Source organism: Neoarius graeffei, chromosome 26, assembly GCF_027579695.1.
Source record: "Neoarius graeffei isolate fNeoGra1 chromosome 26, fNeoGra1.pri, whole genome shotgun sequence".
NCBI lineage: Eukaryota > Metazoa > Chordata > Actinopteri > Siluriformes > Ariidae > Neoarius > Neoarius graeffei.
Window position 1 is genome coordinate 33,318,519 of NC_083594.1, and position 22,417 is coordinate 33,340,935.

Genomic DNA, 22,417 nt, shown 5'->3' on the forward strand with positions numbered 1-22,417 from the left:
CTCCCTTCGATTTCAGTGAGCGGATCAAAAGCCACCTTTCTCAACGTCTTTTTGTGAAATCCTGTGTTCATTCACCTTTTTTTTTTAATTAGTTCATGGGGAACCCTGAAGAAACTTATCGGTTTGATCGATTAGAACAACCTAAAACGACGCAAGTGTTAGGTATTTTTCCTGCAAGCAATGCACCTTCTCCATACAAACACTAATCAACTAAATTTTGGTAGACCACCAGCTAAAGTTTTGAATAACTAACGAGGCGGACGTGACATCATGTGAAACCTAGCAATAGCAGTTGTTTCCTCACTAGCCTCTCCTGTACTCCCTCTAAAACTGTAACCGAGAAACCAGAAATCGCAAACTCCTTTCCTGAAGACTCCTGTGATGGAAAACTTACTTGGCTTTATACAGTATTACTGATATCTGAGACTCCTTCTAAAATGTTCGACCTAAATATTACACTACTGTCTTCAAATAGAATACTTCATATTTTATATATATATATATATATATATATATATATATATATATATATATATATATACACACACACACGCACACACAAAATACATATTTAATGAAACATTTTCTCTTTTTAAAGAAAATTGGTTCAATATTAGGCTTCGGATATGGTGGAGCCTCTGCTCCCTGTGAATGAGCCGTTAGTCTAGTAATGACAACACATCAGAATAAGTGCATTAAAATAAACATTTCTTTTACAGGCAAAAATACTGCCAGAGCCATTCTGTTGGAGAAAATTAATCCACACTTTCAATTTGAGCATTCAGCTGTCCTGTGGTGTAAGTAAAATGAGCACAGCGAAAACTGGAGCTCACGAAGAAGTAATGCCACCATAGTAACAGTGAGATTTCTGTTCAGGGTCTTGCGTGTGAAATTGAATCATACTTCGAAAGCACAGTTGATGAAACAGCAAATACCTGCCTGCATATGATAAAAAAAACAATAAATATAGCCTGATTATTGTTCAAGCTTTTTAATATAGTTTACTGTATATGACTCATGTATGGGAATGCTTCTGTTGTGCAAAGTTTTTATGCGTACAAGTAAGACATGGAGATAATTTGACAGATTATTCTTTTTAAAAATGAGCTGGTGTCAATTGATTAATCACTGTGTAATCAATTTTATTCTATGGTTGAAATGATCCAATCTAATATGCATTAATTAATAAAGGGATGTTTAGCAGATTCACCAAAATCAATTTGTCCCTTTTCATGTTTAACAGAGAAAACAAGACAAGCACAAAGTTTCATGTTGGGTGGAAAAAAAAAATAAATAAAATTATCATTTTACAAAAAGTTCCACTTTGATAACAGGTCCTTTTGCATGCACAGAGAAGACAAGGGTTTACTGATTGGATTGTAATTTGTAACTCTAGCCTCTGACATGTGGATCCATCAGAAGAGGAACAATTAAGGCCAAGTTTACATTAGACCGTATCTGTCTCGTTTTCTTCGCGGATGCACTGTCCGTTTACATTAAAACGCCTGGAAACGCCGGGAAACGGGAATCCGCCAGGGTCCACGTATTCAATCCAGATCGTGTCAGCTCCGGTGCTGTGTAAACATTGAGATACGCGGATACGCTGTGCTGAGCTCTAGCTGGCGTAGTCATTGGACAACGTCACTGTGACAACCACCTTCCTGATTCGCTGGCGTTGGTCATGTGACGCGACTGCTGAAAAACGGCGCGGACTTCCGCCTTGTATCACCTTTCATTAAAGAGTATAAAAGTATGAAAATACTGCAAATACTGATGCAAATACTGCCCAGTGTGTAGTTATGATTGTCTTTAGGCTTGCCATCCTTCCACTTGCAAGTGGTAAGTGATATGCGCTGGGATCACACACACAGCGGCTCAGTCCCGAATCACTGCTTGTGCACTACACTCGCGCGCTCTGTGAGCTGTGCAGGGCCGGAGTGCGCACCCTCCAGAGGGCACTCGCTGTTCAGGGCGGAGTGATTTGGAGCGCAGGATGCCTGCGGAGCCGAGCGTATCCGTGTATTGGTGTTGCTGTGTGCACGCAAATCGTGTATTGGTGTTGCTGTGTGCGCACTAATCGTTTTAAAAACGTTAATCTAATGATCCGCTGATACGGTCTAATGTAAACCCCACCTATGTGCTCCAAACATCAACTCAAGACATTTACATTTCCCACTGTTGCTAACTACGTTCACACATCAACCACCTGACCACATGAGCAGGGGTGAGAATTGATTTGTGCATCAGTATACCTGCAAGTCTACGTAGAGATACAGCTCTACCTTTATTAAAAAAAAAAAAAAAAAAACACAGCAGTTACTCCTTTTCAGTCAATTTTCACAAACATTGTTACAGACGTTATATGCTTCTGCATGTTACAGCTAATGCAACTAAATACACACACACACACACACACACACACACACACACACACACACACACACACACACACACACCTGATCATTTAAAGGAGTCTAACTGCTGAAATGGCAAAATCAGTAGGTAATGTAAACATGTCGGTGAAAAAACAAGCCTACATTTTTTTTTAAATGGCATAAAACCCACATGTATTAACTTACTGTATATTAAAAAAAAAACTAAGCAGAAAGGATCCGTTTATGACCCAAAACATCTAAGCTCATTGGTCAAGCATGGTGGAGGTAGTGTCACGACTTGGACTTTCATGACTGTTTCTGGAATGGGCTTGCTAATCTTTATTGAAGATGTAACTCCTGATGGTATCAGCAGAATTAATTCTACAGAAACATTCTGCCCATCAATTTACACAGAAATGCATCCAATCTACTAATCGACATCCAACCTTCATCATGCAGCAAAACAATAACCAAACCCCCCCCCCAAAAAAAAAACCCAAATACTGCCAACACAGCAAAGGACTTCATCAAGGGGAAAAATGTGGAAGATTTTAGACTAGCAATCACCAAACCTTATCCCAATCAAGCATGCATTTCACCTCCTGAAGAAGAAACGAAAGGGAGAACCTCCCCAAACAACAACAACTACAACTGAAAGAAGCTCTGGGGAAAGCCTGGAAACGCATCACAAAAGAAGAGTGCAACAGTTTGGAGATGTCACTGGGTCACTAGCTTGATGCAGTCATGACAAGCGAGGGATATGCAACCAAATATCAAGTGTTATCTGATTTGGATAAATTAAATACTTTATAACATTAAATACCTTAATTCATATGTATATAATTCATATATAATTTAGCTCCAGTATACTGTGGTAGACAACTAAAATAATAACTTTGTCAATGTCCAAATATTTTTAGACCTGACTTCATATGGCTGACGGGGATGACAGGAAAATTACAAATCTCTCAGCTCCCTTTGTTAATTGGGCTAATGGACCCTCAGTGTATACCACAAAAGTAGACAACACTGACTACACCTCAAATCCAATTCTACAAGCAACATATCGGCACCAGTCATCTTACAAATCTACTGCAACTCTGACCGTCCTTGTAGACAGTGCTTATGGGAGGAAGACGGCAACATTTTGATCCCAGGGGCCATACGCCAATTTTATCCTCATATGCACAACACAATTACCATGTGTGGTGTAAAATGGACATTACTGGCACCAAATGTTTGACCTTTCTCAGTTACTTCAGCGTTAGCATTCATTTTATGATCAACCCTGAAGGAATACCATAAAGTTCACCCCATTTCAGCTTTTACCGGACGTATGTACAGTACATACGTGCACAGAGCAAAAAATGATATCTTAGCAAGTGAAAATATCTTGAACAGATGAAATGATCTAGCATTTCCTATTAGAATACGAGACACCAATTCTGATTATTATTGAACCGAGTTCTAGATTGCAACCAACTTATTCCAAGATGTCTTATCAAGTAATATATCTGTCCATGCAGAAAGAATTTCACTAGTATTCAGTCATTTTCTCCTTAATTTCAGTTTACAATTTTTTGCAGTGCGCGCACACACACACACACACACACTTGTCTAACTATCCTTGTGAGGACCTTCCATTGAATCATTATTGCAGTTAATTTATGCTGTGCCTGCACCTCAACCACCTCAGTAAAGAAAAGAAAGCTTTTTGGCTCATATATATATATATATATATATATATATATATATATATATATATATATGTGTGTGTGTGTGTGTGTGTGTGTGTGTGTGTGTGTGTATGTGTGTCTCACACACAAGTATATTTGTGGGGACCATTCAAAAGGTCCCCACAAGGTCGAAATTGTCAGATTTTACTATCCTTGTGAGGGACATTTGGTGAAGTAGCTTCATCTTACACTGAAGAAAACTAAATGAGAAAAATCCAACCTTTAAATGAAAAGTCATGAAGAGAAAAACTAATTACTCAATAATTGTCAACAAAAACACATATGGAGGGCACTCTGTGTGTGTGTGTGTGTGTGTGTGTGTGTGTGTGTGTGTGTGTGTGTGTGTGTGTCCATCTCAGAAACTGGTCTCTCATTTGAGACATTATGGTCAAAAAATTAAATTTCTAAATTTTACTATTTTTTTTTTGCATTTACCGAACACTCAATGTTTCTTTTGTCATGTTTAATAAGAATAAAGATAGCATCTTGCTTTATCTGGCCTCCAATGTGGAAATTTTTTTTTGATTACAATTCAAATGCTTTCGTAAAATTGATTTACATATAAAATGACTACATCATGAAGAATTAAAGCCCCTCCTTCACAGCTGAGTGAAAATATTGAATAAATTTCCTCTTTTTGATTGCTTGGGTTAAAAATGCCAAGTTTTGATGACTGAATTGATTATTCACTTTAATATGATATATTTTGGTTACTATTTGATATGGCGAAATAGGACAAAATGGAAAAAAATCAAGAACACACCAGAAAGATGAGAATAACGGTGATGGTAAAAGAACAGCGACTGTACCAGCTGAAGGTTGCATGGGTCTCTGCTGCGGCGTGCGAGCAACGGGACATCACTACCACACCGGACAGAGCGCGAGGCAGGGGCGGGGCGGGGCAAAATGACTGGCCGTAGATTTTATCAAAAGTTACAAAAACACACACACACACACACTGACAGTGGATAGAGTGTCGGCGTGCTCCCCTTTGTGGAAAATCTTCAGCCTGTTAAATGCAAGTGAGTTACAAGACAGTTCAGTGATAAAATGGGAGACAGCCCCAGCAGCAGGGCCACACAGTGGAAAGCATACAGATCTGAGAATACAGCACAGATCAGTTATTGCCTATACAACACACACACAGAGCTGTCTCATGAAAACAAGAAGAAATGTTGAGGAATCAGAGCAGTGCCTACTAAAATAAGATGCACCAGAGGCAGGAGATTTGTATGGAATGTACAACACTTTTCACATGCAGCATCTGCGTCAACAGTGAACAGAAGCAAATAGGAAACCTTTTCATTTACCCAAAAGTTGCTGACTTCCATTTGCGACAGGGGTAACTTCTTCGACAGAGAGGAGTAATAAAGGCGCCTTGGTTATCTGTGACTTCAGGGGGCAAAGAAGTGTGTCGTCTTTGAAGAAAAAAAAAAACAAAGAAAGAGAAGACATTTTCAGACTTTTTTTTCCCCTTTGCATGCTCACATTTCATACAAAAACTCTACCTTCAATTGATTTAACGGATGGATAGCAGAAATGGTGGGCACTGAACATGATAATGGCAACATTGGTTTCAGAGACTGCTGAGAGATTTCATCTCTGATGTGATAGAACACTGCACAATAGACATAAAATGCGTTTGAGCTTCAAATCATTTTCAAATTGCAAAAGGCACACTTCTTTAACTTCAACTAGAACAACTGCTGACTGTCACATTACTGAGCTTCGAATCAATCGTGACTTTCAGCTTGCACACTTGGCATCTCAAGGACTGCAAATCAAGGCTGGGACCTTTGGAATGCGCAAAATCATAATTGGCTGAAGCAGCTCTCATCTTTCTGTCTGTTCAAAGAGTAGGAGATAAAAGGGAGGAGAGAGGGAGCAGATGCAGATGGATGGATGGATAGATAAGAGCGGATTTTGATGAGTAGACATGTGGTAGTGTGAGATGGAAAAGAAAACGTGACAGATGGAAGTGGGTCAAGCAGTCACTGAGTGTCCCAAGGGTAATGGGAAGATGACAAACTTGACAATTCCCCTGCGCTGCTCCGACATGACTAAAAACTGGTTTACATGCCAAAGTGAACAAATTAGTTGTCTGAGCATCCTGCTAATCATGGCATCCTGCCTAAAGAGCTGAAAAATTGTTTAAAATCACTAACTTGTGAATAATTGCTCAGTGCAAATATGTGCATGGATATAAACCAAAACACTCCTCACATCGAAGCACTGTATGCATCTGTCCACCCTACTATCCACAACTGATGACTGTAACTTCAAGCCTAATGTCAAGTTTTTAAAAGATTCTGGGGCTTTTTAGTTTTCAAAACCATTAATTCAGTGAAGGCAGAGCACCGAGTTTTAGCCATGCACTGAGACAAAATCATACATAATCACACATCCAGCTTCAACATACAGTTGTGCACGGGCGCAGATAGAGGGGGGGACGGGGGGGATTCGTCCCACCCAGATTTAAATTCACCTCGTTCGGTCCCCCCCACTTATAGGGAGGAAAAAACATCTATGCTGTCTTTCTTTGCATAAGGCAAACCTCACGGAAAAATCAAAATACTAATTACCATTCGGTTTATTGAGGTACACAGCAGTTCATACATAGCTGCAACTGCGCAGACTGCACAGGTTGCGAGCTCGAGCTTGGTTGCTATGGTTACCCACAACAAGTTTGACAGGCATATCGGGGACAGCGCCTCCTAGTTCAGGACCCCAACACGGCATGATGAAGGGTGCCAAAAGGCAGAAAACGATTGCATCGTTTAAAAAAAAAAGACTAAGTAAACTGTGCCTTACTTTATCATATCACCTTGCAATTTTTTGATAGTCTGTTCAAAGTAATGTCGTAGTGAAAGTAAAATCGTACGGAGTAGAGAAGCCTTTCTGGTAGCCTCCTTCTTTCGGTGGCAGCCTGTAGATACAGTGCTCAGAAGGCAGTTTTAATGTTTAATCTGGCGTTCCCTGCCATAATTTCAGTGAGCATATAGTTTCATAAGGAAACTTTGCGAAAAGTTGTTGACTGACTGCCGCTCACGCAACACACAGGCATAGTTAGAAAGTCAGGATGCACTGGTTTACACTTTACACACACACGTAGCCCAGCCTCTCGCTATGTTTAACAGTTGGAACTTAGCGGTTTTAAAACTAGTTTTGCAGTTTTGCAATTTCTGTGCGTGATGATAATGTGTAAACTTTGGATTTCCATAGGCTATGTTAAAATGTTCTCATTGTCCTGGCCTGCAGGTAGTTCCTGGTGATGGCAGTGAGGGAGGTGAAATAACATGTATACACACTACCGTTCAAAAGTTTGGGGTCACCCAGACAATTTGTGTTTTCCATGAAAAGTCACACTTTTATTTACCACCATAAGTTGTAAAATGAATAGAAAATATAGTCAAGACATTTTTCTGGCCATTTTGAGCATTTAATCGAGCCCACAAATGTGATGCTCCAGAAACTCAATCTGCCCAAAGGAAGGTCAGTTTTATAGCTTCTCTAAAGAGCTCAACTGTTTTCAGCTGTGCTAACATGATTGTACAAGGGTTTTCTAATCATCCATTAGCCTTCTGAGGCAATGAGCAAACACATTGTACCATTAGAACACTGGAGTGATAGTTGCTGGAAATGGGCCTCTATACACCTATGGAGATATTGCACCAAAAACCAGACATTTGCAGCTAGAATAGTCATTTACCACATTAGCAATGTATAGAGTGTATTTCTGATTAGTTTAAAGTGATCTTCATTGAAAAGAACAGTGCTTTTCTTTCAAAAATAAGGACATTTCAAAGTGACCCCAAACTTTTGAACGGTATATATATATATATATATATATATATATATATATATATATATATACACACACACACACACACACATATATATACACAAAATGGAATCATTTGCTGACAGCTCAGTCCCCCCCAGTTCAAAAATCCTTACTGCGCCCCTGCAGTTGTGGTCAGAAGTTTACATATAGTGACATGAATGTCATCTTGGATATGAATGCCATGGCAATATTTGGCCTTTCAGTAATTTCTTTGAACAGTTCTATTTCTGTAGCAGAATGTACAGCATACATCTTTAATTTAAAAATAAATAAATAAATAAATAAATAAATAAAAACACTCGAATTTAGTGCACAAGTTTTAGTTTTCTTTGGGTTTTCTGAAATCAACACAGGGTCAAAATTATACATACGCTTACTTGGATTATTAATTCAGAGGTGCTGAAACTTCCAAAATGTCTCTTATCTTGCCAAGGCCTCCTAACTTCCTGTTAGTGATGATGATTGACAACAGCTGGTAGCTTCTCTGTGCCTTCATATAAAGGGTTTGTTTACAGCACTCATTGGATTGACCAGCACACAGTAAAACAGGAAAGTCCAAGGAGCTCACTGCAGATCTGAGAAAGAAGATCGCAGATACACACAACTCCAGAATGCGTCTTGGAGCCATTTCTAAACAATTGCAAATTCCAAGCTCAGTTCAAACAACTGTATCCAAGTTATTGTGACGTGTAGTTATTTTGCCAAGCCACTTTGCTTCAAGAAAACCCAAACTGTCACCCTCAGCTGAAAGGAAATTGGTTTGGATGGTCAGGAACAACCTGGGAACCACCATGGCACAGCCTTGCCATGAACTGGAAGCTGATGGATCACCGTCTACAGTTCAGATCACCATGGACAAAGAGGCTGCTATCCAAGAAATAACCCCCTGCTCCAAAACTGACACCTTCAAGCTTAAAGTTTGAAGCTGACTGCACGGACAAAGAAAAAAGCCTTCTAGACGATAGCTGTATGATCAGATGAGACGAAAGGTTGAGCTGTTTGGCCACAATGACCACCATGTACAGAGGGACACTGTGGTAGTGGTGGTGGTAGGATCATGATGCTCTGGGGCTGTTTTACAGCCAGTGGAACTGGTTCATGGCACAAAGTGGATGGAATAATTAAGGAGGAAGACTACCTCTGAATTCTTCAGCATGAACCTTCAGAAACTTGAACACAACTTGGAACCTACAATAGGACAATGAACCCAAACACACATCAGAGCTGGTTGTGGAGGATAAAGCAGACTAACATTAAGCTTAAAACAAGTCCTGACTTCAACCCTATTGAAAATATATGGATCGTGCTTACCAGTCGAGTCCATGCCAAGAAAAAAAAAAAAACTAAAAATTGAAAAAAAATTAATTGAATTCTACCAATTCTACAATGAAGAGTCGTGAAATATCCAACCAGAATTCTGCCAGAAGCTTGTTCATGGTAAACAAAAGTGTTTGGTCAAGGTGAATCTTGCAAAGAGACATTTTACCCAAATATTAGGTGTGCTGTATGTATAATTTTGGCCCTGTGTTGATTTTCAGAAAACATAGAAAATTAAAACTTGTGCACCCAATAAGTGTTTTTTTTAATTATAGATGTATAATGTACATTCTGCCACAGAAAAAGAACAGTTCAAAGAAATTACTGAAAGCCCAAATATTGCTATGACATTCATGTCACTGTATGTAAACTTCTGACCACAACTGCATGTCTACAAATCAGATGTCCAAACATCAACACTTATTTCACACCAGTGAGGTCCACTAGCTCTTTTCACTTTTCAATATCCTGCCATTTTCTTTTACTATAGCTTAAAGAAATCCAGGGTTATTGTCTGTTGTGGTGATGCGTCTTTTGCAAACCACTCAACTTTAAGTCTTTTAAGTAAATGTTCTGAAATGACTCCTATTTAAATAACCATTAAAAAAATGATCATTCTATTTCTTCTTCTTGACATTGTGATGGTGTCTGAAAATTCATTAATATTCTGTATTCATAGTCTGTAAACATTGTGAAAATCACCTACAAAGTAACCGATATGACGCGATTGGAGTGGTTTTGCACAGAACTTGGAGTCGGTTCTAACAAGAACGATGAGATGTGTTTGACTCCTCGGTGTGCAATCAACCCAACACTCACATCAGACTGTCACATCAAGCCTATCCACTCAACATACGCCTTGCATTCTGTATACACAAGGTTGCCAGGATCATGTTTTTATACTAAATTGGGCTAGTTTTGGAAGGCTGAGGGTAGAAAAGCAAGTCTGCAGATGGCAGCTTTTTTGGGGGCTATTTTAAGAATTGTCCCCAGCCGCCAAGATGTTGTTTTAAAGCCAATAATCAGAATTAGATCTCAGCAATTTCCACATGACAATGTATCCAGCAAATAAATAAATAAATCCCTTTACGGAGAGACAATATGTCCATGATATACAGAACCATTTCTGTTTTAAGATATAGTGTAAAGATTGGAAGCGGGGAAAAGGGGATTATAGATTAGACAGTGCTATAAAGGTCTCTTGCAGATACTGCAAATCAGACATGTTTACAATGCTGAACCTGTTTTCAAAACAAAGACTAAGTAACAACAGTGCTCCGAGAGCACAAGATCCCCCACTGGCAACTATGCCGTAACTCTGGTAAAATGCAACTGAATTGGACGAAATTGCAATATGCGTATTACCGACATATAACAAAGAATCCTGTCAAGTTTCATGAAATTCCTCCAAAAATTGTGAGAGGAGTTGATTTCAGAAGGTGAGTACCCTTCCCACGATGGACAGACGGACTGGCACCGCCATGACATAATCCCCCTTTGGGCCTTTTGGCCAGCGGGGGATAAAAATAAGACAAATGTGTCTCCCTTTTCCAATACCCAAACTTTCCAGAGTAATTTAAGGTCTTTTTCTTGGCTTTTTAAATCTTTATTTATATTGAACATTTATTTAACCAGGAAAGTTACTAAGAACTAGATTTTTATTTACAGTTGCAACCTGACAAAAGGCTAAGCTAAGCCTCTTGAAACAAGGGTGTAAAGGCTAAAAATAACAATGTAACGAGTGGCACACAAACATCAGATAAGAAACCTTTATTCGTCACATGCACATTTCAAGCACAGTGAAATTCATCCTCTGCATTTAACCCATCTGAAGCAGTGAACACACGCGCACATTCAGAGCAGTGGGCAGCCACACCAGAGCGCCCGGGGAGCAGTCAGGGGTTAGGTACCTTGCTCAAGGGCACCTCAGCCCAAGGCCGCCCCACGTCAACCTAACTGCATGTCTTTGGATTGTGGGAGCACCCGGAGGAAACCCACGCAGACACGGGGAGAACATGCAAACTCCACACAGAAAGGCCCTTACCGGCCGCTGGGTTCGAACCCGGAACCTTCTTGCTGTGAGGCGACCGTGCTAACTACTACACCACCGTGCCGCCCAAGGGATTTCACTGTTGAAAATCCTAAATTTCTTGAAATTGTGCATTGTTCTTAACCTGTTGGGCTATTTGCCCACACAGTTTTCAAAGTGGTGAACCTTGCCCCATCCATCCTTGCTCCATCCATCTATATTCAGATAGCCAACAAACAGCAGCATCAGGCAGTGCAACAAACAATACAGAGGTGACATAAATGCCAGTAACTAGCTTTTAAGATGGACTTCGGCTGGAAATTTTGCTGAGACCTGGGAACCCTGTACACACACTACCATCACAACAGTACGCTTCATTTTAAATCAAGAAAACGACTGTACAGCTGTGTCAATTAAACATGACTGATGGGGACAGCTGAAGTTGGGTCAATTGTAATTACAACAAAGCTCAATAAAAACATGACACGAGACAGAAGAGCAATGATCAAACAGCATCATCTTTGTCCGATTACCCACGAATATCAGTCATGTACAAAACATTTTCGATGCAACTACAGGATGTATACTTAAACCACTACAGATTATGTTTGTCAATAAAGCTCACAAGGTATAGAGAGTGTCATTGGATTTCTATGGAGTTTATTTATGGCCACTCACATAGCAAAAAAGGGTGACATCAGTTCATGTTTCACACATTCCTGATGCAACTAGTGTGAATTGAACCAAATCATTAAAATACATGCCTTGTGTGACAAGTTAAAGAAAGATTCATAAACACGGCATTGTTCCTTGTTATAATGATGGATGCAGTAGCGTGTCTAACATTCAGCAGTTTTTTTTTTTTTAAAGACATGCCAGTGCTGAAGAGGAATTATGCATAGTCCTGATGAAATTTCTTGAACAATGTAGAAACTACAGCATGCTGTAACTCTAAAGTAGAAAGCTGACGACGCTGTTTGAGCACAGCTGGTGCAGGAGAGCGAACAGCATATTTCATCACTTTCTTATGATCGTTACCTTTCATATTTGTAACGTGTTAGATTTTACACTTTGTTGCAGGCCTTAAGCAAAAAAAAAGTCAAAAGGACAGGAGAAATTACAAATGAGCAAAAAGGATGAAAAGGGTAGGATTTCTAGGATGTCAGTCAATATCTGAGAACACCTGTGTGACTGTCAATCATTCTAGATTCACATGTGGACTGATTTATAGTACCAGTTAAAAGTTTGGACACACCTACTCTTCTACACTAGGTTCTTCTGTATTTAGACCATCTTCTACACTGTAGAACAATATTGAAGACATCAAAATTATGAAATAACATATGTAACACATGGAATTATGTAGTAAATAAAAAATAATTGTTAAAAGCCCCAGAACGTTTCATATTTTAGATTCTTAAAAGTAGCCACTGTTTACTTTGATGACCCACCCAAGAACCCTCTGTCATCCAGAACTAGAAGAAGCAGCCTTTGTCTGTCACACGTACACTCAAGCACAGACTTAAGCACACAGTAAAATTCCTCCTTTGGATTTAACCCATCTGAAGCAGTGAACACACATGCACACACAAGTGAACAATGAGCACACACATACCCAGAGCAGTGGGCCGCTATGCTACAGCGCCCGGGGAGCAGTTGGGATTTAGGCGCCTTGCTCAAGGGCACTTCAGCCCAACCTCAGGCCATGGCTGCCCCATGCTAACCTAACTGCATGCCTTTGAACTGTGGGGGGGGAAACTGGAGCACCTGAAGAACATGCAAACTCCACACAGAAAAGCCCCCATCGGTTGCTGGGCTCAAACCCAGAAACTTCTTGCTGTGAGGTGACAATGCTAACCACTGCACCACCACACCACCCCGTTTCACTTCTCCCCTTCCCATCAAAGATTCTTGAATGTGCTGTTGCTAACCAACTCTCCTCTTTTCTCCCTCAGAACAACCTCCTGGATCCTCACCAGTCTGGCTTACAAGCCGGACACTCAACTGAGACTGCGCTTCTCTCAGTCACTGAGGCACTTCATGCAGCATGTGCTGCTTCCCTCTCCTCTGTCCTGATTCTGTTAGACCTTTCTGCTGTGTTTGACACTGTTGATCACCCCATCCTCCGGTCATCCCTTATCAGGACTGGGATCTGCAGGACAGCCCTAGATTGGTTCAAGGGTTCAACCTCTCCAGTTGCTCCTTCCAGGTTACCTGGTCTGGTACTATATCAGCACCATGCCCACTTACCAGTGGTGTCCCCCAAGGTTCAGTCCTTGGTCTGCTTCTTTTCTCCCTCTACGCCCAGTCTCAGCTCGATCATCTCTGCTCATGGTTCATCCTTCCACTGCTCTGCTGATGACACACAATTGTTTCTTTTCCTTCTTCTGACACACGGGTCTCTGCTCACATCTCTGCTTGCTAGCATGACATGCAAAGCTGGATGGACAACAATCACCTGAAGCTCAACCCAGGAAAGACTGAGGTGATTTATATTCCTGCTCTATTCTCTCCACCCCTGGACTTTGTCGTCATCTCTAGGTCACCTTCACCCAGTGTGAAGAACCTAGGAGTGATGTTCGATGACAGACTCTCCTCTTTGGCGAGCATCGCTGTAGTGACCCAGATGTGAACATTTCTCCTTTATAACATCTGAAGGATCCCTTTCTCACCACCCACTCTACTCCACTCCTGGTCCAAGAGCTGATCCTCTTCCGCTTGAACTTTCTCCTTGCCGGCCATCCAGCATCTGCTATCAGACACCTGCAGTTCCTCCAAAATGCTGCAGCCTACCTGGTCTACAACCTCCCTCGTTCCTCCCATGCTACCCCTCTGCTCGTTGCTCTTCACTGGCTGCCTGTTGCAGCTCGCATCAAATTTAAGCCATTGGTGGTAGCTTGGCAGGCAGTCAAGTAGTTAGGTCCAGCATACCTCTACAGAATGATCAGACCCTATGTGCCAGTCAGACCCCTACGCGCCACTGCTACTGGTCACCTGGCCCTGCCTCCTCTCCGCTTCTGCCCAGCCTGTTCAAGTCTACTGTCTGTCCTGACCTTCCCATTGAGGTCAAAACTGCCACCTCCCTCACCACCTTCAAGCGCAGACTGAAGACCAACCTCTTTAGGCTGCACCTCTCCCCTGCTTCCCTGCCCACTGTGTAATTGTGTAGCAGTCTTGACCAATCCAGGCTGTGTGCCGTCTAGCCTGGTCATGATGACTCAGTGTTAGCCATTGGGGTTTTATTTTTCTCTATTTAGTTGTAATTTGTCAGCTCATTTGTATGGCTGGCTTGTTTTCCTTGGCTGTTTATTGATTGCTACTTCAACAGAATATTATATTAAGGTGTTATTCGGTCACTTGTTCAGTTGGCACTAGAACTTTGTCTCAAAGTTCAGCACTTCTTGTACCTGATGTTTGCACTTGTTGTACATCACTCTGGATTAGAGCGTCTGCTAAATGCCCGTCATATAATGACGCTTTGCACACTATTGGCATTATCTTAACCAGCTTCATGAGGTAGTCACTTGGAATGTTTTTCAATTAACAGTTGTGCCTCATCAAACGTTAATTAGTGGAATTTCTTACCTTCTTAATCTGAGATCAAACAGTAAATAGCCCCAATTCCACAACTGTATTAATCCATATTATGGTCAAGAATCACTCAACTCCGTAAAGAGAAATGAGAGTCCATAATTACATTGACATGAAGTGTCTTTTAATTAATAAAAATAAATAAAAACTTGAATTGGGGGTGGCACGGTGGTGTAGTGGTTAGCGCTGTCGCCTCACAGCAAGAAGGTCCGGGTTCGAGCCCCGTGGCCGACGAGGGCCTTTCTGTGCGGAGCTTGCATGTTCTCCCCGTGTCCGTGTGGGTTTCCTCCGGGTACTCCGGTTTCCCGCACAGTTCAAAGACATGCAGGTTAGGTTAACTGGTGACTCTAAATTGACCATAGGTGTGAATGTGAGTGTGAATGGTTGTCTGTGTCTATGTGTCAGCCCTGTGATGACCTGGCGACTTGTCCAGGGTGTACCCCGCCTTTCGCCCGTAGTCAGCTGGGATAGGCTCCAGCTTGCCTGTGACCCTGTAGAACAGGATAAAGCGGCTGGAGATAATGAGAGAAAAACTTGAATTAAGGTGTGTCCAAACTTTTGACTACTGTATGTTATACGAGAAAATAGTTTAAATCATGTGTTAAGCCACAGCTGCCTCACATTCTACGGCCAAGTTTACATTAGACCGTATCTGTCTCGTTTTCTTCGGGGATGCACTGTCCGTTTAAATTAAAACGCCTGGAAACGCTGGGAAACGGGAATCCGCCAGGGTCCACGTATTCAATCCAGATCGTGTCTGATCTGGTGCTGTGTAAACATTGAGAATACGCGGATACGCTGTGCTGAGCTCTAGCTGGCGTCGTCATTGGACAACGTCACTGTGACATCCACCTTCCTGATTCGCTGGCGTTGGTCATGTGACGCGACTGCTGAAAAACGGTGCGGACTTCCGCCTTGTATCACCTTTCATTAAAGAGTATAAAAGTATGAAAATACTGCAAATACTGCCCATTGTGTAGTTATGATTGTCTTTAGGCTTGCCATCCTTCCACTTGCAAGTGGTAAGTGACTTGCGCACAGCGGCTCAGTCCCGAATCACTGCTCATGCACTTCACTCGCGCGCTCTGTGAGCTGCACAGGGCCGGAGTGCGCACCCTCCAGAGGGCACTCGCTGTTCAGGGCGGAGTGATTTGGAGCGCAGCCGCTGAGGAGGAAGCGATGAGCCGCACTGACACATTTCTCAACTTACGTGCCGAATTAGTCATGTGATTAGCATATCCGTGTATTGGCTTTGCTGTGTGCACGCAAATCGTGTATTGGCGTTGCTGTGTGCATGCTAATCGTTTTTAAAAACGTTAATCTGATGATCCGCTGATAATGTAAACCCCACCTACATCTCTAGCTATTGGGATGTAACTCTACCTTATCCTGGGTAAGGGGAGAATTGTGACTAAAAATAAGGAAAAAACCATTGAAATATAAGGTGTGTCCAAACTTTTTACTGATTATGTACGATAACATCACTGGATGCAGCTTTTAACAGAAATGTACAAATGGGTGTCAGTTGGGGATCTACAACCTCACTAGGTATCTTTCAAACTAGGCTTTTTCCATTAATTGTGAAACAGTTAATATTTCTTTAAAAAAAAGTTAATGTAAATTAATCTACTCATAATTGATAGCTGAATGCTGGTGTTGCTGAAACAGAATAAAACTGAAGTGCAACACTGCCCTTTCTCCTACAAGGACTGCACACAGTTATCATCATCATCATCATCCTCCCCAATTCCACTGCTTCAGGGAGTTGGGTGCCCAGGATTAAATGCTCCAACAAAGGCAGGAAACTTGACTTGCACTGCATTTCTCTTTGTAGTTGCGTTGCTGTGAGTCTTGTGAGGTTTTTTTTTTGTAGCGTTTCCAGATATTACGAGTATACGGCTTATTGTTGGCTTGGAACAGAATTTGTTTCTGGAGGGCAGAGTTAGGAAGTCTATATAGGCAATATAGTTATATAGGCAATATACTTCAGGTGTTGAGACAGACAGAAGTTAAGGACTGGTGAGGACTGGGTGAGGGAGAGTATGTGTCGTTGTTGGTATATTTGTAGCGCCAATCCAAATCTTCGTCTTCGATAAATGGGGTTTTACAGCTGTTTCTTTGTCTTGATGGTGGGGTATTGACATGCTCGAAACCATAGCGGACAAGTTTTCTAAGAAAATTCATCCATGTGGATTCCAATTTTTCCAGCAGGCTTGGGTACTGTAGGGGAGACGACTGCACACACAAGCAGTTAGAAACTTTACGCATGTGGACAGCTTTATCTGATGGTCTGTGAGTACATTTTTTAACTCATTCCACTGTTTATGAGCTAAAGCGATGCGCTGGATGGTAAATGCTGAATGGCCTTCCTCATTTGATATGGTATGACCAAGGTAAGAGAAGCTAGTAACATTCTCGATAACATCTTTCATTTTAATACGAAAGTGTTATTGCACCTCAAACGAGTCTGGTGGGGACCGACTGAGGGCTTGGTGCAATGCTTACATGATGTAGCTGGTCTGAATTTCGGGGAAAAATTTACATTGCATACATTATGTAAATAATTTTACGCACTTTAGTAGTTACACCAACACTAGGTTCTAGTTAGTCATTATCTGGGCCTAAACAAACCTCCCATTACCAAAAACAAACAAACAAACAAACAAACAAACAAACAAACAAACAAACAAACAAACAAACAAAGTTCTTCTAGGAGGTAGAATCAGGGTTCCCACTCCAAGTCAAATGTCAAGTTCCCTTACTTTTTCCTGACTTTCACAGACTAAAAAAGCCAAATTACTATGACCTATAATGAACAGAAAAACAGGCCGCCTCTATGCTAAGCAGAAGAAAAAAACCCAGCCACAGTATTTTAAACCCATTAATTTGCAAGCCTTTTTTCCTTTAAAAAAAAAAAAAAAAAAACTAATTCACAGATGCTTTCAGTACAAAAATGAGTTTTTCACTGCTTAAAGCTAGTGAAATACTGCATGGAAAATACTGTAATTTTGCCAAAATGTCAACTAAAACTTAAACATGCTACAAACAAAACTCCCTGATATTCCATGACTTGGCCCAATATATGATCAAATCTTTTGACTTTCCATGTCTGGAACAGACTTTTTAAAATTCCACAATATTCCAGAAATTCCATAACCCATGGAAACCTTGTAAAATATTGCATTTAAAAAAAATACTTTAGTAAAAATAAGGTTGCAAGTAAGTGATTGCATCTTTCTCCATCCACAAATTTAACATGAGCATACACTGTCTTAATAAATTCACTTGTATAAATTGTCCTTTCACGGTCTTTGTACAAATATGGCAGAAATGTTTGTCCAATCAACAGGTTGTGTCATTTTTGTCTCCTTTTTTCATTGCATAACATTATATCATAATTTGATTGCTTTTTATATCATTTTAATATTACAAATTAATATTTCATTTTTATCATGTAAACAATCTGGAAAAATGGAATGCACACAGCAGGCAAAATAATACTAATGCTTCCAGTATTTGTCACTGGAAATATGTATAATCTTGCTGGTTTTACATTTATTTTAATAGATTTTATAACAAATGCAATGCAAAGTATGTTTTGTTGATCAGTAGGTAATACAAGTGGCAGGTACATAGGTAAAAGCCAACATCCTTTGCCTGTTAAAAACACCCATTTGGAAGTTAAAGGACTTGGCTCTTATTGGTGAGCTGAACAAATGGCTCCAACTCAATGAGCCGAGTCAGAATTTTCATCACTAGGATGTAAAATTAAACCTCGTGCTATTAGTACCTGGAGGGCTTCACATAAAACCAGAGCAGGGTCAAAGAGGACGTTGTAAAAAAAGGTATAAACACACTAACGTGGTATCTGCCGTAGATCTTAATCCAAATGGTGTAAAAGCACTGATTACAGATGATGAAATGAATAAGCAAACACAAGGCACAGACCAGGTTAAGCTTTAAGTTTTAGATCCCATCATGCCTACAATGCTCAGGGACACTCAAAAGTATTTGCATTTTATTCCAGATTTACTTCATAGCAAATCCGTTGATGTTAATGGTATTGGAGTGGAATTCAAACAAGCTGCTTTAGGTGTTTGCGCAGTTTACTGCACCAACTATTGTTAAAGAATAAAATTCCTTTGAGAACGTTCTATTCGCTTATTTGCCCTAAATCACCCTTTAATGAATCAACACATCAACTTGCAAGACCAAATGATCAAAACCCCAATGCACAGTCCTCCTTTCTATTCTTACTTATTGAATTATTCACAAGCAAATGCTAATGCAAATGCTATTCCTATTCACTAGGAGAGTATGCGGCACTTTGCGGGATGAATTATTTAAAATTTTGGACTTTAAAACTATTTCAAGCTTTGGAATTGCGGTGATATTCCATATACTAAGCTAATACAGCCAACCTTGTGATTAGCATTATGTTCATTTGCACCATAAACAGAAATTTGGTTTATAGAACAGCACAAAAAATAAAATAAATAAATAAAAAGGGCTCCCCCCCCATTATAAACAATTTTGCTACTCACTGACAGCCTGCCATACAATGAGGTTTAGTCTTCCTGAGCATGGTGTCTGGCTGCCATAAACCTTCTGCTATCCTCTCAGAGCACATTCCAGTTACATAACCGCTATAACCATTTCACTCTCAAAGTCTAAGCTGTAAGTCTGGTTGTATAATCTCCAGAAAATGAAATTAAAAATGCAACAGATAAAGCTACCATACACTAATTGCATTCATAAAAATAAATATATAAATAAATAAAAACCACCCCTTTTCGTGTTTTAACAGTGCCATCCTGGCAGAGCAAGTACTTGAAAATTAAAAAAAAAAAAAAAAAGCCCACACAACTGATTAAGCAAACAGAGACTGATGAAAGGATGGTCAGTTTTGCTAATACGCAGCCTTTAACACAACAGAATGATCACTCTTTCCCTCTCCATTGAAACACCCATTCTGCCTCAGGTGATGCAAGTCCACCCTGGAAGGCAGTTTGACAGGGGTGAATGACTCCGAGAGCAGCAGCTAAATTCTCATTACTTGTGGGCCTCTGCTTCCACCACCCTGCACTGATTTATGGAACCTCTGAAGAAATAGTATCCCATAGCTCAGGAAGAAAAAGTGGCCTCTAAATAACAACTATAACACCTGAAAGAAAAACAGAAAACCTGTCATTTTCTGCAGGGGCATTCAGTATTATTGAGCACATGGTGCTTGGGCTCAAGGCTGTGCGTCTCAGTTCTTTCTTGCATTCACTCCTCAGGAGGATTCCCCTCCAGTTACACTTTGACAGTGAGGGGCTTCTTTCCTTTATAATTTATAAGCCATTAATAACAGAAGCTCAATGACGTTACATAAGCAACGTTAATTATAATTGCTGAAACCGGTGGAAATTTACAACAGTAAATTTTATTTATTGCTTATTTAAAGGAAAACTGAAGGCAAATTTATCAAAATTCTATTTCTCATGTTATAAAATATAGGAATGCATTTCTGATGGCCATTTTGTTGCTGCTATAGCAAGTTACGAGTGTAACACATCAGTCCATATGTCAAAGCAATGGCCGTAAACAAGATTTGTTGAGACCTGTGCAAGACATGGTAGGACGGAAGTAAAACATACAGCAGAAATCAAAGTGACCAACATCTGCCAATGTTGTCAAAAGACGAGCTTTCGAATGCTGATGTAAATCAAGCTGGAAGTTTTGTTTGTTTTGATAATCAGGAAAGTTTGAAAGACTTAGGCAGAAATGTCATTTAAACTCATTTTTGTGCAATATTTCATTTGGAAAACAGTTTTCAAGATGGCAGCGCTGACACTTCACATTTCGAAGTCTCGCACAAGTCTCGTGAAGATCACACAGATAAGCAACACCTGCCGTGGACCAAACGAACTAAATTCAACATGGCTAAAAACCAAATAGGCCAATAAGTATAATATTTAATTGCAATTAGTTGCCAATACGAGTCACAATATAAGGTTACTAAAACCAAAAACGTAATTGAATAACACGTTAATTAAGCAATAAAGCAAGCTTAAAAATGACTTCAGTTCTCCTTTAAGTCTCAGTAAATACACTGCATGATGGTCTTTTGATAGGGAAGTCTAAACAATGCAAGGAACCATCCATACAGAAAAGAAAGGAAGGAACAATGGGGGAAAAAATCCAACATTTAGAAGAGTGCGTGAGGGGCAGTTTAGTTCAATTAGGAGATGCTTCCATCTGGGTGGCACGGTGGTGTAGTGGTTAGCACCGTCACTTCAAAGCAAGGAGGTTCTGGGTTCGAACTTCATGGTCAAACTTCTATGTGGAGTTTGCATGTTCTCCCCGTGTCTGCCATAGAAACCCCATGGGGTTTCCTCCAGGTGCACCAGTTCCTTCCCATTGTTAAAAAAAAAAAAAAAAAAAAAATATATATATATATATATATATATATATATATATATATATATATATATATATATATATATATATATATATATATCAGGCTACTGGGGGTTGCACAAGCCAGTGCATACTTGATGCCAGTCCCAAGCCCGGATAGATTGGGGAGGGTTGCATCAAGGACATAAAACCTATGCAGATCCAAATGACCCACTGTGGTGACCCCTAATGGGAACAGCTGAAAGAAGAGGAGGAGGAGGACACACCACCATTTGCTGTACAGTGGTGCTTGAAAGTTTGTGAACCCTTTAGAATTTTCTATATTTCTGCATAAATATGACCTAAAACATCATCAGATGATTTTCACACAAGTCCTAAAAGTAGATAAAGAGAACCCAGTTAAACAAATGAGACAAAAATATTATACTTTGTCATTTATTTATTGAGGAAAATGATCCAATATTACATGAGTGGCAAAAGTATGTGAACCTTTGCTTTCAGTATTTGGTGTGACCCCCTTGTGCAGCAATAACTGCAAATAAACATTTCTGGTAACTGTTGATCAGTCCTGCACACCGGCTTGGAGGAATTTTAGCCCATTCTTCCATACAGAACAGCTTCAACTCTGGGATGTTGGTGGCTTTCCTCACATGAACTGCTCGCTTCAGGTCCTTCCACAACATTTCCATTGGATTAAGGTCAGGACTTTGACTTGGCCATTCCAAAACATTAACTTTATTCTCCTTTAACCATTCTTTGGTAGAATGACTTGTGTGCTTAGGGTCATTGTCTTGCTCCATGACCCACTTTCTCGAGATTCAGGCCCTGTCCACACGGCAACGGATTCAGGTGAATCCGATACAATTGTTTATCGTTTCGGCCTGGCGTCCACACGGCACCGCCGTTTTGGGTGCCCCAAAACGCAATCTTTTGAGAACGGGTTCCAGAGTGGAAAGATCTGGCAACGTTGCCGTTGCGAAGTCGTCTGGATGAGTAGAACGGATTTGTTTACGATGACGTCACAACCACATGACTGAGTGCTTCACGCTGGGTAGAAGTGTAACGAACTCGATGCAAGTTGTCAACAAATCCTATAACTTGGTTCATGAAACGCGCTTACAAA

General features: G+C 40.4%; 1 protein-coding gene across 3 annotated transcripts in view; it reads right to left on the reverse strand.

The window, feature by feature from the left end:
- The window catches only part of iqsec1b (IQ motif and Sec7 domain ArfGEF 1b), a 514,186-nt gene that overhangs the window by 293,683 nt on the left and 198,086 nt on the right, over nt 1-22,417 (reverse strand). For 2 of the 3 annotated variants that reach the window (XM_060910458.1, XM_060910462.1), the window contains exon 3: nt 5,422-5,529. The exons of the other annotated variant lie outside the window; for it this stretch is intronic. In XM_060910458.1, coding sequence (XP_060766441.1) covers nt 5,422-5,529 — 108 coding nt within the window. The remainder of the gene's footprint in view (nt 1-5,421; nt 5,530-22,417) is intronic. 3 annotated transcript variants of the gene reach the window in all.